The sequence below is a fragment of the Pelobates fuscus genome, chromosome 2 (genome assembly GCF_036172605.1).
Source record: "Pelobates fuscus isolate aPelFus1 chromosome 2, aPelFus1.pri, whole genome shotgun sequence".
Classification (NCBI taxonomy): domain Eukaryota; kingdom Metazoa; phylum Chordata; class Amphibia; order Anura; family Pelobatidae; genus Pelobates; species Pelobates fuscus.
This window is the reverse complement of record NC_086318.1, coordinates 399,648,688-399,666,042: the sequence shown is the minus strand read 5'-3', so window position 1 is coordinate 399,666,042 and position 17,355 is coordinate 399,648,688. Positions and strand designations below refer to the sequence as shown.

General features: G+C 37.4%; 1 protein-coding gene across 1 annotated transcript in view; it reads right to left on the bottom strand.

The window, feature by feature from the left end:
- PKDCC (protein kinase domain containing, cytoplasmic) overlaps positions 1-17,355 on the bottom strand; it is a 45,873-nt gene that overhangs the window by 17,375 nt on the left and 11,143 nt on the right. Inside the window, exons 2-4 of the mRNA XM_063443890.1 lie at positions 5,717-5,839; positions 4,238-4,509; positions 210-289 (exon numbers count right to left, since the gene is read on the bottom strand). Of these exons, the coding sequence (XP_063299960.1) occupies positions 210-289; positions 4,238-4,509; positions 5,717-5,839 (475 nt within the window). The remainder of the gene's footprint in view (positions 1-209; positions 290-4,237; positions 4,510-5,716; positions 5,840-17,355) is intronic.

The window sequence follows — 17,355 nt, the reverse complement described above, 5'->3', positions numbered from 1 at the left end:
CCCAGGAAGTGACATGGCTGCTTTAAGTGCAAGAGCTACTTTGTAATAATACTTAATTGCTTTGTTACTTGCATTATACACAATTGTGATTTTTAACAGCATAAAAATACAAAAATATTATACATTTCAAATTATAATCAAAGTGTAATCGGCACTCAGACTTTCCAAGTTGCCTACCTAATATCTAGTGAGAATTATGCCAGTGTTACCTGTTGCATTGACTATTGAATCCAGCAAAGGTCTCAGGGACGAAGGCGCGCTGTGTGGCAGGAGATACGTGAAAAAAAACCTATGGAAAAACAGAAGATCCACATATTTTTTTTTACATTTTTTTTCACAAGTGCCTTGTAAATATAAGTAGACTATTTAAAATAAAATTCCTAATAGGTAATAACTTATTACATTCTACAGGAAATGTAACCATAGATCAACATTCAATAAATAACGAACCTTAACTGTCTGGCGTACAAAAAGAGAGCTTTAAGACAAGGCTGCCTTGTAATCACCAGTAAATATTGCATTAATACAGTTGCCTGCTGTGGAGTTTGGTGGGCTGTGGCTATTTGAAGCATGTCTAGTACTTGGATAAAATTTATTGCATTTTCAATCACCACTGCTTGGACGTTATAGTTAGGGTATGTAACACTAGTATATTAGCATGGTAAAGCTGTAGAGGGTGGAATGAATGTATAGTAAAAAGAAAAGAAAAATAATCTTAAAGGACTTTAAAAGGAATAAAGTCTTAAAGGACTTTAGGCTTGGGGAAGATCTGAAAGTGTGCGGGAGGTCGTTCCATAATTGTGGTGCTCTGTTGGAAAAGGGGGATCGAGACGCTTTCTTTTTGTTTTGAGGTAGACTAAATAAAGTGCTGGTACTGGATCGAAGGTTATAATGCAGGCATAATGCATTTGCATAAGTGGTTCCAAATGATTACGGGTAGTATGGAGGGTACTAGAAAAAGAAACTTCTAATACAATGGTAAACGTAAGAATTGTCAGGAATTGCAAGTGACTTCAACGTGCATTTAAAATTCAAATTAAAAACCAAAATATTTGAATATTTGGTAGCACAGCTGACTAGGAGATATTTTTTTTTAAGTTGGTAATTTTGGCCTTAAAGCTGAAATTCACTTCCAATTTAAATGAATTCCTGACAACTCTCACTTTATTGAATAACCCTGTTTATCCCATTATATACCAAATATATATATAAATACTAATAATATTATTAATATACATTATAATACAATTATTAAAATATATATATGCAACTACAGCAAAATATTATACAAAATATTATGGTTATTATATCTTGAAAGTGCTATATTATGTCATTATGATTTGCTTATAAGCACAAAGGTATGTTGTTATATTATTATATGCTTTCTTATAAGACACTGCCATGCAGGAAAGTTTTATATGATCAATACTATTAAAAAAAAAGAAAATTTGGCCCCCTTACAAATAAAATCTATATTAAAAAAAAACAAAAAAAACTTGCCTGTAATCTAATTGTAAAAGTGTGACTTTTATCCAATTAAATGCTTTTTAGAACTACTGAAGACACACAGGCAATTGTCATGATCTTCCAATCCAATGCTTTTCTATGAGAGGAATTGACGTACATTAGTTCGAGCAGCATACCGGTCTCCATGCCGAAGCTCAGCCTCCTTGGCTGAGATCACCAAAAAGCATTAGGAGGTAAGTGTGCATGTGCGGCAAATTGCTGCACTGCGCCAACCAGATGGTCCAAGAGACTGTTTGAAAAAGCTGACTGTTTAGGTGGAAGCGCCTCTAGTCTGCCATCCACTAGAGGCATTTTAACACTGCAGTGTTAAAACGACAGGGGCATGGCACCCATACATCTTCATTGAGATGAAGCGGTATGGGTGCCTATAGAGTCCCTTTAAGGAGGAAGCAGCAGTGTTTTACATTGTCTGAGAAAAGGGACAGCAATTATGCAGGCAAATCACTGCATAGATGCTACTTCTATGGTTCGATGCTTACAGGGTCCCTTTGAATACCATTAGCTGTTAAAATATTTACCTTGCATTGGAGTAAACAGCGCTTCTCGGCAATCCATGAGCTATTTCATTTTTTCGGCTTCCTTTCTGTTGGCCAGAAGTTTTGATTTGCCATAATAAGCAGCCAAGTACCCCTATAATCTATTTACTAGCGGTTGGATTGAGATGAATACCAAGCTTTCACAAGAAGTCCATTTACTGCAGTTGATTTTCAATATGTCTTTCTACTTTGTTGAAATCATCAAACTCAGCTTAATGTGAACTGTCATAAATCATCACACACTCACTGTCTGTTGAAAGCAAGAGGATATTCTTAGCTACAGCCATTTAGTAGTGTGCTTTTGTGAAAAGCAGATTCAAGGCAAGAAGAAAAGCTTCTGTTAGTTCAAAGAGGATTATATTGGGAGGGGTAGCCAGCTTAACGGAAAAGAAAAGCAAAGTTCATTAGGTGCCATGTAATGCATACAAAGTGGCCACTATTTTACATTTGTTTGAAAAGAGAATCTGCCATAAAACCGCTGTCATTCCATTTTACTTTAAACAAATGAGCAAAATAATTAGAAATGCTTACACAAGTGGTGGTCTTGTCATGTTAATCTGATGCATTTCCCATTAAAATTAACAAAGTTAACAATATTTATCTCACTAGTTGTGTTATTTATAAAACTGTTCAGAATTCACAGGGGGATTGCAGATTTTTTTTTTGTAAAATAGTAAAATTCTCCAAATTGGTTATATGTCCTGTGTGGCAATTTTAGCATTAAATCAACAAGTTTTCAATTTTCAGCACGGTGAATAACCCAAAAATATTTTTTAATACTACATTCTTGTAGAATAGTGGAGGAATTATTCATTAATTAAATTGTACCGTGAGTAAATGATTTCATAATTTTTTATATAACAGATTAAAAGGGACATTATAGTCACCAAAACAAATTTAGATTAATGAATCAGTTTTTGCATAGATCATGCCTCTTTAGTCTCACTGCTTAATTCTCTGCCAGTTAGGAGTTAAATCACGTTTCTGCTCATGCACCCCGAGTCACACCTCCCACGGCTCCCATGACTCACACATCATGCATGAAAAAAATGCTTTCATTTTCAATCAGATGTTTACTGACTTTAGACGTTTTTATCTCTTGCTCTGTAAGTTGAACTTTAATCACACACAGGAGGCTCCTGGAGGCTCTAGCAAGTTATTAACAGTGCAGAAGATAACAAATTCAATTTTAAACATAATTTGCAATAAAGGTAACTTAAGCATTAGAATACTCTTTATCGGAAGTGTTTTGGGAAGGCTTTGTAGGTCACATGCAGGGAGGTGTGCTTAGGGCTGCATAAACAAAGTGATTTAACTACTAAATGGCAAAGTATTGAGCAGGGATACTGCAGGGGCAGTCCTACATCCCGATCTCTTCTTAAGGAGATTGGTCGTAAAATCAGTTCTATTTATCTGTTTGGATAACCTATTTCCACTCTTTATATGCCTGTGTGTGACTTTATTTTATAAACCATTTATTGCCTGTATAACATGCGTCAAGGGGGGTTAAGTATGTCTGTTGGGTTGATAAAATATGTGGGACTCACCGGATCCCCTATTAACAACTAGGGGACCATTCTAAATGGATACAGAGAACTCGGAGTGCTCCAATCTGTCATGCATTCCTGACTTTAGGCAGAAGACTCGGGCAAGTTATAACCACCCAAACTCAGGTCTCTCACTAATGACGAAAATCTGGACGGCAGGAGAATGGTTTATACCTACTAAAGGTGCAGAACACACACTCCTCTGCAAAGCCAGGTTAGATCTTTTGCCTCCTGAACCGATACATGTAGTTACAGATGTAACTGTAACAGGATGTCTCACCAGCTGAGAGTGATAATGAAATTAGGGTCTACACATGGGCCCTGGGGAATTGAGAAACCACTTGCAAAATGAAATACCAAAATATTCAGGAACACTCAAGAAAATGTAAAACTCAAGTATTTTATCCTGCATTTAGCAAATCGTTTGACAACTCACTGCAATTCGATGGACAAACACCTAAGAGACCATCACACGTTTTCAATGTACTTGCATAGCTCTACCAGGACGTTAAATATTTCTTAAAACATTTTTTTCATTCATTACTCTGTTTAAAAAAACACGGTCTATCGGCACACCAAGGTTCTCCTGTTTCTCTGCATAATCATTGTCAAATAAAAGACACACACCTGTATGCATTGTACAGATTCCGTTTCTCATTCATATTTTGACATTTTCCTTCAACAGAGCATTGAAGCGTAAAATTTCTAGCTGGGAATTCCATGAAGCAGTCGGCATTGCTAGAACATGATGTTCCGTCCATGCTGGCATCATCTAAATCTGTAACTTTCAATTCACCATCCACAATGACGAACTGCCGAGGTCGAAAATCCAATAATGTTATCGAACCAAGGGGAGAATGGGCCAAATAATGCAAAAGTCGTACTAAACTGAGGCATATCTGAAATGGAAAACATAGTTACAAGTTTAGACCATTAGGTATTGAATTGTAATTTCAAGCTTATACGGTTAAATAAACACTCCACATACAGCCTGTGAACGAGTGGGGCCTCTTTTATTTCCATTTTACAAAAAGTACTGATTTGTTTTAGATATTGGTACTTTTATAAATTAACCTTGTTACTCCTCCCTGGCTGTCATTAAGACAATCGGTACTGTTACTTCCTGGTTGAACTCAAGAGGCAGCGATTGCCCAGAGCACCTGCCTTGTAAAGGCTTCTCACTGAGCTGCATTGGGCAGTCTGTGATTGGACAGCCATAGAACGTCTGGGTTGGGTTAGAAGGAGAGGGTTTGCAAAGGCTGTAGACAAGAGAGCTTCAGCTTTTGCAAGCTGTTTTTATATTTACACCCAACAATAAAATGCATAACTAAATTAAAAATAGAGGCTGCCATTTTTAAATTGTCTTTTGTGCTTATTCAACCAAAGATCATGCAGGTACGTGACAGTTTGTGCCACACATCTCAGACTTAGATTCAGGCTTTCAAATTGTGCAGATACTTTGATCTTTGCAGATACTTGGTTTTTCAAATGAAGAGAAATTTAAATACTTTCACCCCCAAATAGCAAAGTAAGCCAGAAGATGCACTGTTAAGTCACATGGATTTTTTTTTTTTTATCATCAATGATAATGGACAAAGAGGGCTGATTGAATTTAATAATAATATTTAACTATGATACCACACACATTGAATAGTTGGGAAATCTAATTGAAAGTGAATTTCAAATTTTAGACCAAAAAAAAGTGAACTAAAAACATAGCTGATTTGGGAGAAATGTGCCTTGTTTGCCTTTTAAGTTAATATTAACTGAATTTTCACTTTAGTAATTAACCATGTATGGGTTTTTTTTTTCAATAAAAATTAAAAAGCAAATTGGCAAATAATGCCCAAAAGCATTAAGATCTTTCGCCTATAGAACTAGCGAGGGCTTTCCAAATAACGTTATATTTTCTTTAATCACACATACTGACAAAAACACATCATTGTGTTACACGAGCATTACTACTAAATATCATATTGTTTTTGCTGTGAAGATTCTGAAAATATCAGGTTAAAAGCAAAACGTACTTTTAGCACAAATAAAAAAAGTATTATTTTTCATTATAATATACTTGTACAACTGTAAAAAAGAAAAAAAGGTACTTACCCGAAATCTGTCCTCCCACGAGGATTGCAGTAACTGAATCATCTCCAGTGGTGAGCCCAGTTCAGTGATAGTAGTTAATGTGTCCGAAATATCATTGCTGTCTTGATAGCAATAGCCGTAGAGCTGTAAAAAGTAAAAAAAAAAAAAGGTTAAACATACTGCTCTATTGGTTGCAAATGTTTTTATTTTATAATATTCCCATTAATCAGTATCCTTCTCATTAAACTAGGCTATAATAAATTTACCAGAAATTCCCACTTGAAGATTTGAAGGGTTTTTAGTGTTAACCAACACCAAAAACAAACACACAAGTATTAAATTCTCATTTATATCATCCATGGGACTTAAAAGTAGTTGCACATACTTGATTTGTTTTTACTAATTCTGTATGAAGTATGCTATATTCCATTTTATAAAATGTAAGAATATTTGTGGTTATGATTGAAATTCTTTAAAAAAAAAAACAATTAAGTGAAAATGTTGCATTTTACACAGTCAATGTAAAGAGTTTTGCAAACGTACAACACATTAAGACATACAAAATATGGTGACGGAGCCTGGACGCCGTGCTGACAAGACGTGCATCGCCTGAGCTTCACAAACCAGGTCATATACTCGATGATAATCCCGGGCCGCTTGCTCACCCGGACCGGGGCCGGCGATCTCCTAGTCAAGGGGATGAAGGTGCATTCGGGGATACTAAAATTTGTCAATTACGCTAGCGGAACGCTGACATTGAGACTTGCGGCCTACACAAATGTGGGCTCAGGAGAGATGGCCGCTCTCCGAGTCCTCCACCCGGCGGAGTGAAACCTGAATCAAGCTGTGCCCCCCCCTTTGGACTAGTGGGGGTCTACCCCTGCCATACTCCTCATAATTCTGCTGGCTATACACTGCTGCCTTGCTACATACTCAAGCTGAAGCAATCACGCCTAAAATGGCAGCCATGTTTGATTTAACAATGCCTAACACATTCAGCAAGAATCATGCCAGACCCATTTGAACAACTACTACATAAGATTCTGGGCAAAACTGGAGGCCCGTGGTACGGAGACATCGCACCAGAACCAGGAGGAATGGCACAGTAGAGAACAGCGGGAGGTAAGCAGGTCCCCTCTGGGCGCATCCCCTCATCAAGCATCTGGAACTGCTCCATTAGGCCCACCTGGGCGAAAGACCACCGGGGATAGAATACCCCTGCATTTGCCACAGAGGCTGAAGAACCACCGCCGCTGGCGGCGACGTACCACCAGGAGCTGCTGTCCCTTGAATGGGAGAGATTTGGCCCCATGTCGGAGAATCCGAGTCTGTGGCCCCGTGATGCCAATCTTCCTTATAGCCCAGGGCTGGAGGGCTCTCACGCTTGACTTCTTCCTTGAAAAGCCCCCTGATAGCCTTCACGCATCCCCAAGCTGGGAAATAGGCTGACACTGGACTCTCCGGACAGGGCCATCTTTATCCCGACATTGAAATGTCTGCTACCAGCACTCAATGTTTTTATGTGTTTGTTTTCTTCTTTTTATGTATTTTATTCTTAAACTTCACCAACAACTCTATGCTCTTGTGTGAAATCTTGTACTCCCATGGGCAATGGAGATATAATTCTAGGAGGGTGGTCTTGGGGGTTAATCTCATTTATTACCTATGCGGCATGTTTAACAAATTACTCATATTTTGGCCTACTTATCTCTACTAATCCTTGTGCCTCATAACCTCTAAGATTTGTATACCCTGCCTGATATTACCTATTAAGTTTACTTACCTAGTCTAGACAGTTTCTCCTTCTGTGAGAATATGTTATATTGTCAAGCTAGACGTAGATCCTTAGCCTGGTACCTAGCCTGTGATATACACTAAGCCAAAAAAGAGATGTCTTTCTTGTTCAGAGTATTACCTGACTAACCTTGTATGTTGACCTTGCTGCCAAGCTGACATGCTCTGAATTACTATTTTTCTCTTTTGTATAATGCTATCATCTCAATAAAAGAAAGAATGACAAAAAAAAAGACATACAAAATATTTCTTGCATAGCTACATTTTTGCTCTGGAAAAAGAAAAATTCTTGGGTCCACCCCAATGAGCTTACAGTATCTCCAAGCGAAAAGCAAGCCTCCCCCGGCACAGGATACTAGGGACCAGCCTGCATCTACTAAATATGTTTAATATTTTTTGTATTTCAGTGTTTTGTTAGTTAAAAAAAAAAAGCTCATCCTTCATTACCCCTTTTAAGCGTTATGAATTTTTATTATTTAGCACACAGCGTGACATGTTTGACATAGACATAACTTCAGTCTATTTGATAAATTTCCTTCGTAGTTCATTATGGTTTTCTTTAAACCAGATGAATTGAAACATTTTCATTGGTTAAATTTGAATAATTAAACAGATTTCGCTGTCTCTTGATGAAGTTCCATAGTGTTAAATGAAACTAACCCGATACCACAAGTCCTTAAATGGAGACTGTGTGATGCAGTACAATGAATACTGAGAGGCCATAATTCAGTTCTTAAACGACTGGTGTTTCAAACTGTGAAGGGATAATGTAAAAGATCTGAACTTGTGCCTGGTAAACAGAGGGGTTTGTGCAGAATGGTAAGATCATTAGGAATAGATTAGAAAAAGTCCTCTGTACAGGGTTTGTTATCTCATGTCATAAGCATCACACAAGCCATGCATGCATTAGGAGATAACATTTTTGGAAAGTGCCTGAATTCACTCGTTGGCCAACAGACAAAATAAAACAATTTGCAGATTATTATTATTATTGCCATTTATATAGCGCCAACAGATTCTGTAGCGCTTTACAATATTATGAAAGGGGGGAATTTAACTATAAATAGGACAATTACAAGGAAACTTACAGGAACGATAGGTTGAAGAGGACCCTGCTCAAACAAGCTTACAGTCTATAGGAGGTGGGGTGTAAAACACATCGGGACAGGAAATAGCGATCAAATAAGGTGGGGGTGAAGCCGAGCTAGAGGAGAGAGTAGAGTGCTGCCCTTTCGGAGAGAGCAGGAGACAGGTATGTAAGGTAGAGGTTACTCTGGGAGGCCATAAGCTTTCCTAAAGAGATGGGTTTTAAGGCACTTTAAACGATTGAAGACTAGGGGAGAGTCTGATGGTGTAGGCAGGCTATTCCATAGGAAGGGAGCCGCCCGCGAGAAGTCCTGCAAGCGTGAGTTGGCCATAAGGGTGCGAACAGCCAACAAGAGGTGATCCTGGGCAGAGCGAAGAGACCGAGAAGGGGCATACCTATGGATCTGTTTAGAGATATAAGAGGGGCTAGAATAATACAAATGCCACAGAAGCTGTTTAGGGATAATGGGAATGTGGTCTAGCAAACAGCAAGGAGAGTATAAACTGGTCAAGTTAAGCTTAATAGATGAAGAGTTCGTATTATAAAAAAAAAAAAAAAAAATTGCATAAGAATACAGAAGACACAATATACAATTCCACAGTAGCATCATAGCTTCCAAATTCAGAAATGTCATGGGCAGGAGATTCTGGATTGGCTCTCTGACTGAACCGCTGAGTTCTAGAGGCCCTGGAATCTTGTAATCTGTGTCAATGACAGCACACATCTTATTTCTTCTCTAGTATTCACTGTATCAGACATTACAGAGAACGGGTAAAGGAATCACAAACAGGGACATTCTACAACTCAGATATTTCTCCAGTATGACTGTTTTTGCCTAAAATATGTAATTTTTGGTCAATTCTTGGCTTAGTCAATGAATGCTAGGTCTAATAATGCTATTGATATTTCATGCCACCGAAGTGTTCCTATTTAGGAGGGGCAGTGCCTATTTTTGGGCCTGTCCCTCTGTCCCGCTTTTCTATCCTAACGTCCCTCTTTTCCAGGAGTTCTATATCGTTGGTTTGTCTGAATGCATAATAGAGCCTCACAGTAATAATACACACAGTAATGTGTCTTTAAATTAGAATAACTACATTTAGAAATCAGTCTGTGTAAATGTGATCTGTTGTTCTTGCTCTAAATTGAATTTTAATTGCATTAATTGTTATTGGTAAGTCACAGAAGAGCCCCTGGCCACACCCATGCACACACTTCCAAAATGAAAGTGTCCCTCTTTGTCCACTTCAAATGTTGCGAGTTCAATGTTATTCCATATTTCACAGAAAATGTGATCTTTGTCCTTTTTTTTTTCTTGCTATTTGACAGCATAATTATTACAGAAAATGTGTGTCTGCTGTTACTTTGAAGATATGCCTCTTTTTTTAAGCTACATTAACCTCCCCCCTTTCTCTCCACTTCCTACCTAAGATTTACCATGTCTCCTCTCCAAATCATCCACCTCCTTTCCTCATCTGCTGGTCATGCTTCACTTTCAATGTGTCTATTGTGTCTTGTTTCCTCTAGCCACACTGTCTCTTTTAACCTCCTATCTTCCCCTACATTCTAGGTCTCTATATGGTTCCTCTTCATTCTCACACACCACCATTCTACAGCACTGACAAACAGGATTGCATGTTTAATGGCACCTGTCATGGCCCAAACAACGTACACTGATTAGATTGAGCATAATATTTTTAGATATTTTTAAAAAGGTGTTTTTTTTCCTAGCTGTCAAGTGTAGAGGCATTTACTGACAAGGGAGAGCAGAAAATACTTCTCTCAGGAGGTCCTTCTGCTCTCCACCCATAGCTCTGGCTAGAGAGTAAAAGAAGAAAGTGACGTAACATCACACCATTCCAATACTGGCAATAAAGCCAGCATGCCAACGTCACTGACCAAATTTGTACTGCTTGGGGATGTGTCCCAAACAGGGCAAATCAAAGAAGACCTCGGGAGGAGCCAAGGCTAATTGCCAGATGAAGAGTTACATCCACGAAGTGGAGGAAAAATGAGTAAATCTCTATACTTTACATTGAATACACCATGTATCTTTATGATATATGGTGTATTCAATGTATATTGGAGCAATTTCAGGTAAATTCATTTTTTCATTTCTAGTTCACTTTAAACATATAATAATCTGAATACTTTGCATTCCTCTTGCTCTATATAAAATAACCTTAAAACCCGCCTCTCTCCTCTTGCCACGGAAGAATATCTCAATCGTTTTCCTTTTCCAAAGGTGCTTTTCTCCACTCTATCTATCTTTCTCCCACGTTCCATTTCACAACTTTTATTCCCGTCTTTTCTCTGCATCTTTCTCTAGAATTTTGAGTCAGTTCTTTCCTTCAAAATGGCACTGTCACCGTCTGGGGACTTTGCAGAATTGCAAAGACCCCCAATGATGAAATCACTACCGGAGGTGAGGAGGCATGCATGAGACCACAGGATCCTAGATTGATAGATCTGATTTCCAAGCAGCCTCCACTGGTGTCGCCTGGGGGAAAGGACACTGCACTGCCCAGTGTCTAAAAGTGACAGGCGTAGGAAATATACAGAGACAATTTAGTCCCTACTTTGTCTCAGTATATCTCTTGACTGGATTGGAATCTCCGTAACATTCCAACGCAATGAAAATTTTTATTTTATTAAGATTCTATACTCTTTTTTTTGAGTGGAGTGACAGTGCCGCTTTGACTTTTATTTCTTTTTCTGCTATACCTAATACTTTCTGTCCCCTTATCCTGAGCATCATTTATCTTTCCTAACCATCCCTAACATTACATTTCTCCTATATCTCCTCTACCTACTGTTTCCACTCTCAATGGAGCTTCCATCTGTCTTGCTTACGCATCTACATAGTATTACAGATATCAAGATATTCCAATCTTTTCTTGGCTGTTATACATATCCTATTCTTCTTTTGGTAACTTCACCACTCTAGCATCCAAGGAAATGATTATTGAAAAATGTAAGATAATTCTCACAATGTTATGTAACTTAATTCTACATAATTCAAAATGCGTTGAAATCTATGATTTTTTTGGGGAAACTTTTTTTCTCCTCGTATCCTGCTGTACGAGATTTGTATGTAAATCGACATTAGAATGATGTAGATGTAATAAGGACTCCACTGTGTCTAAAGACTTTACACATTCCATCAGCGTGATTTTGGATAATTATTGGCAGTGATTTATTAGGAAACATTTACTAGACTTCTGTTCTGTAATTCAATGATGTGCCATTTTATTGCGAAAGAAAAATGTTGACCTTGCTAGTTGAGCTACATTTTATGATATTTTCAGATTCACTTATTACAATAGTAAGTGTTGATACTTCCACTGCACTGATTTTAACACTCTCATAACCAAATAAATGATATATATACCATGTATTATCCTTATTAAGATGGCAATTAATGCCATTTAATTTAAACATTTGTCAGCGATTCTTTTACATTGCATTAGCTTTTTGATATACAAAAATGCTCAGAAAAAAAATCAACAAACATATCAAATAACCAGACTTTTTACCAAGAAAGTACAGTTAACAGTTTGAAAGCTAGAGGATATACGTGCTCCAGCTTGCAGAGTTTAGTATATTTTTTTCCTATATAGTATTCATTCATATATTATTATGCATGCTAGGTATCTAAAGGGTAATATGGTGTACAACCTCGCCATTTTACTGTTTAGATTGTAAATTCAATTGTGTATGGACTTCTTACTATATTCCTAACGTGCATGCCAATTACAATGCCCATGTAAAATACTGCATTTACCGTACTATATTTTATTTTCCACTATATAGCATAAACAATCTAATTTTGAAATGTAAAACTCAAGCAGTTCGATCATAGACTGAGGGCCCGAGGCTCTTGGGGGCCGCATGCCGATGAGAAGGAATAAACCAGCTGGGAAATTCACAGAACTCCCCAACCTGGTATTCAGCTTTGATGGGCCCTAAGACCATAGAGTCTTGTTAAAAACTTTTCTTCTCTCTACCTCCCCCAGCTCTCCTACCATGACCCTGAAGCGTGAACGAGTTAATGCTCTCACATGACTTACCATTAGCTTCTGCAGAAGCTAAGCTATCCGGCTGGCAGCTCAGCCGGTGTGGTGGGGGTGGGACCGGAAGTAGGTCATGTCCCCGCTTCTCTCTCCCTCACAGAGCTGGCAGCTGTAAGTGGGGTCTGGGAGGAAAAGTGGATGTGTGGGTTTTAGGGGGTGACTGTGTGAGAAACCAGAGGTGGGGCTGGGAAGTTCAGGCACAATTAAGAGAGTAGGGGGTGTAACATGCTTTCACACACAACCCATTAAAGCCCCTTAAACAAACTGTACACATATATACGAACACTACACACACTTCCTCACCAGGGCCATCTTTATTATCACTAGGACCCTAGGCAAAGCATTTTCTTGGGCCCCTCAGGCACCCCCCACTCCCTGGCTTGCAATCACACCTTTCACATACATACCTACACAGACATATACCCGAACATACTGACACACACACATATATACTGACAGACATGCTGACACAGACAGACATACTGACACACACAGACACAAACACACCATCGGGGGAGGGGGAGAGTAAGTTGTCGCGAGCAGGTGGGCCCACAGGGCAGCTGCCTTGGGAACCCTAGAAGTAAAAGGGCCCGGAGCAGCTGCCCCGTTTGCCCCGCGTTAAAGGCGCCCCTGTTCCTCACACCCCACAGTCACACTGCCTCACTGCATAAATGCACCCCACCATTCATACACACTGCCTCACTGCATAAATGCACCCCACTCAAATACACTGCCTTACTGCATAAATACACCCCACATTCACACACTGCAAAAATACACCTCACAACACACTGCTTCACTGCATAAATACACCCCACATTCACACAAAGCCACTCTACACCGATTTTTATAAATTTAAATAAAAATGACAGACACATAAAGGACTGAGAGTGATTTGTGTGTTTGGAGTGTTCCTTTAACACTGGGGTGCATCCATGGCTGGACCATGTAAAATTGGCTTGAGAAGGCCAAAAGTCTAAAGTCCAGTATGCTGTCAGTCTGTCCCTGTGGGGGAATATAGTGTTCCTTTAAATAAAAGTGTGGCCAAGCCCTTCCCACTCAATGAAATATAAAGTCACTTAATGGAAATGCACAGACATTAACAAAGATGGGCAGTTCAGTTTAGTCTATCTGTAAACTGAACCATGGATGTAGTACAAATGCATCATATATGAACACGGATATCCACCTAACCTAAACACAAACAAGTTATAAACATAGGAAGTCAAGCAGTCTGTAGTGAATAAAATAATAATTACAATTGAGAGAACTGAAATAACTTGCAAATCTCAATGCACTTTTTCTGCTAAAACATTTTAAAACATGAATTTAACATATTGCGTAAAAAATTACCGTATATGAACTTCCTGACTGAAAAACAAGACAGTTATGGAGTGAAAAAAAAACCTTGCCAATTTGTCTAATCCAACATTTTATACATACCCAACATCACAATTTCAGAGACATGAGTTGACTTAGACCAGATGTACCCATACTTTGCAACATGTCTTTTATTAAACATAAAATCAGCAAGTGAAGATTTAGATAAACAATTTATAAAGTTTCCCATCCAGCCATATCAGTCAAGTGTTGTCTTTGTGTGGAAGATACAAGCCCATGTTTGCAATGTCTGACCGTGCTTAGCATTGTTTGACTTAGCAGTACACATGTAGCCACTGTGTAAAATCTATATTCCAAAGGTTGCATTCCCTGTCAGTTAGGGATAATACAAATTAGCTATTGGCGTTGATACTTTAGGTAATGACTTGTTTTTCCATAGTCTATACAAGCTCCCATGGCCAGTCATTTCACGTCAATCCAACATTCCACAATCCCACAAATTAAAGTAACACAGCTGCCCTTTTGAAACAAAGCAAAAGCAGAGGTCAGACCTCATACAAAGGCTGACAAAACTCCAGAACAAAAACACAAAATAGAAGACATTATTAAGCTGTCATCCATTGTGTAAGTATATGCAAACTGCAGACTCCCTTATTGCACAGAGATATTCACTAATGCTGGGATACAAAAGGATTTGGCCAGTCGAGATTGTCATATTTACATAGCTCTGTGATCACTAAAATGAACGGAGTGCCAGTAACAGTGACGGCTTAGGCTGGTAACTAGAGAAAAAATATCCAAAAGTAAACTTTATTTTCAATAAAAGTCACTGTTTACAGATAGATGTTTATACAGCATGCCCCATGCATCCAGTTACTAACGAAAAAGGACTGATGGAAAAAATAGCAACTTGTGTGATATAATATAAATAAAATTATTTTATAGACTAGTCATTTATTATGATAACAAAATGTGAAATATGTAAGATAAAACCAAAATGATTAATAAATTGTGTGATAATCACAGCATCATAAAAATTAAATGCCTTCGAAAAAAAAAGTTAGTAAGAATGTAAGTAAGTAAGGCACAAATTAAAATAATTCCTCTAAGCATTGAGTAAGGGCTACTGAATAAGGTACATTTTAGGCCTGAGAGCCGAGTAGGACAGTTCTCCAGTGCATTTAATTTTACAATTCAGCCATTCTGATCTAAATTTTACAAGATATCTTAACTTACCCCTAAGAGACAATCAGCCACGTAAGTTTTTTATATATCCAAAAAAGGTTAATTTTCTGCAATCCACATTTGAGGAAAAAAGCATATTCTGTACAATGGTTTAAAGACGCGTAAAAAACATGACAAAATTAGGCGAACAGGGACAAGAGGTAACTAGGTGACAAGGTGACTTGTCCTGCTCAGACAATTATATCATTCATGTTTTGCCACTAATACGAGTTTAAATCCATTAACGAGCAAAGGGTTAGGTAAATCCATTTATATTATATCATGTCCTGCACCTGGTTCCCAAGGGGTTAAATGCTGGCACTCAGTGGGGTAAGTGATGAAGCATATTTTGTCCACACTATCTAATACCTACAAATTTAACCATATGATTGCCTGAGGATTTAGCAATGTATGGCTCTTTGATCTATTCTGCAATTACGGAAAATATAATTTGTATTCAAGACTCGCAGCTTTAAGACATCATAGTAACTATTTTACATCCTTGTAATAGATCATTTTTGACACAGGTTCTCCTGTGCACTAACTTTACTGAAAAATAAGGAAAAATTATTTAATATATGCTATTTTGAGAAAAATAAAAATAATAATAAAAAAAATAAATAAAATCTTTGGAAAATCAGAAATATTATATGGAAAACACCATGATTATTAAAAAAAAAGAATGATAGACATTGTATACCAACTTCATCAGAGCATTATTATTGTTATTATTATTATTATTATTATTGTTATTTATTTAATTTTTTTAATTGAAAGTTTTTCTTTTATAAGGACATGGTACATAGATAATCAATAGCTAACTGCCCACCACGGGATGAAAGAATATCTAAAAAAAAGTACATTATGCCAAATCAGTATTACATATTTCACAAATGTTTCAAAGAAAGTAAAAAGCACGGAAGAAAGTAGTACCTAAACTCTAGGGCATATTAGAAACTAAACCGGGAGTTGTGACAAGTTCTCAACTGAAATTTTGAAATAAATTATGACGGAATTGCAAATTGTAGTCAAAAGAGGCAAATTAATGTCAGAATGGCATATTAGGGCCAAAATAGTAGGTTAGTATTGCTCATTTTCTGTGTGGATTGTTGTAGCCCAGTGTATAATAATAGATTACACCTTTACAGCAACATTTAGTTAAGTAATAACTGATTTAGAGAAATGATTTAACTCTTGCCGTTCAGATTTAAGTTGTTGAAATTCAGAGATTGGTGAATAACTCTGCATCTGTACACGGAGCAAACATATTAAATATGACAACTATGTTCTCTGCTCTGTCATAAATGACTAAAACATATTTTATTAATAAATCCTAATATAGAATTGATATCGGCTTTATTTAACTGTACGCAAACCTACAAATATTATTTTTTTTTAAATGAATACATTAAGTACTGTAACCAAAATTAATTTTCTCCATTTAAAAAAAATTAAAAATAAAATATTATAAATCAGTGGTTTCATTAAAGTTCCTATGATTTAATTAATTCCTCAATCCTTGTAAATTCTCTGTTATCTGACAGATTATGAGATTAAAACCATAACTATCCTATCCACATTCTGATTCCTAAATTTTTATGTTTTGGTATTTTTTTCCTTCCTTGTTATCTATGTCTGTTGTTGCCCATGATTACTCTCTTTCTCTTTCCACTCAGTCTGGCTTCATGATATAACATGGCACTTCACAAAGTAACAGTTCCACAGCATGACATTTAGAGCTGGAGATTCCATTGCAAGTGTTACGAGAAGCAGTCCAGAGTTTTTAAATCACTGCATCCTTTATGGATGTCTGGTTGATCCTGGCATTCAGCCTTTTTCCACGCTACGTAAAACGAGTTTATTCCTACTGCCGAGAGATGTTTCATTTAAAAGTTATTACAACTTAAAAATAAGTTTGCCTGACTGCAGTGTGCTTCACGGCCTTTCTGATTGATGAGGGCGCTGTTAGCTGTCATTGCCTACAGGAGAACCTGATGCGTGTCCACACCCCACCCAAAATCTCCCCCCAAAATTTTATATTACATATACGTCATTATGAAAACGTGGCATCTCCCAGCTCTCGTAGGTCTATCCATTTATTGAACAAAGGGTTGGTAAAACAATTTTTACAAAAATAGAGAGAT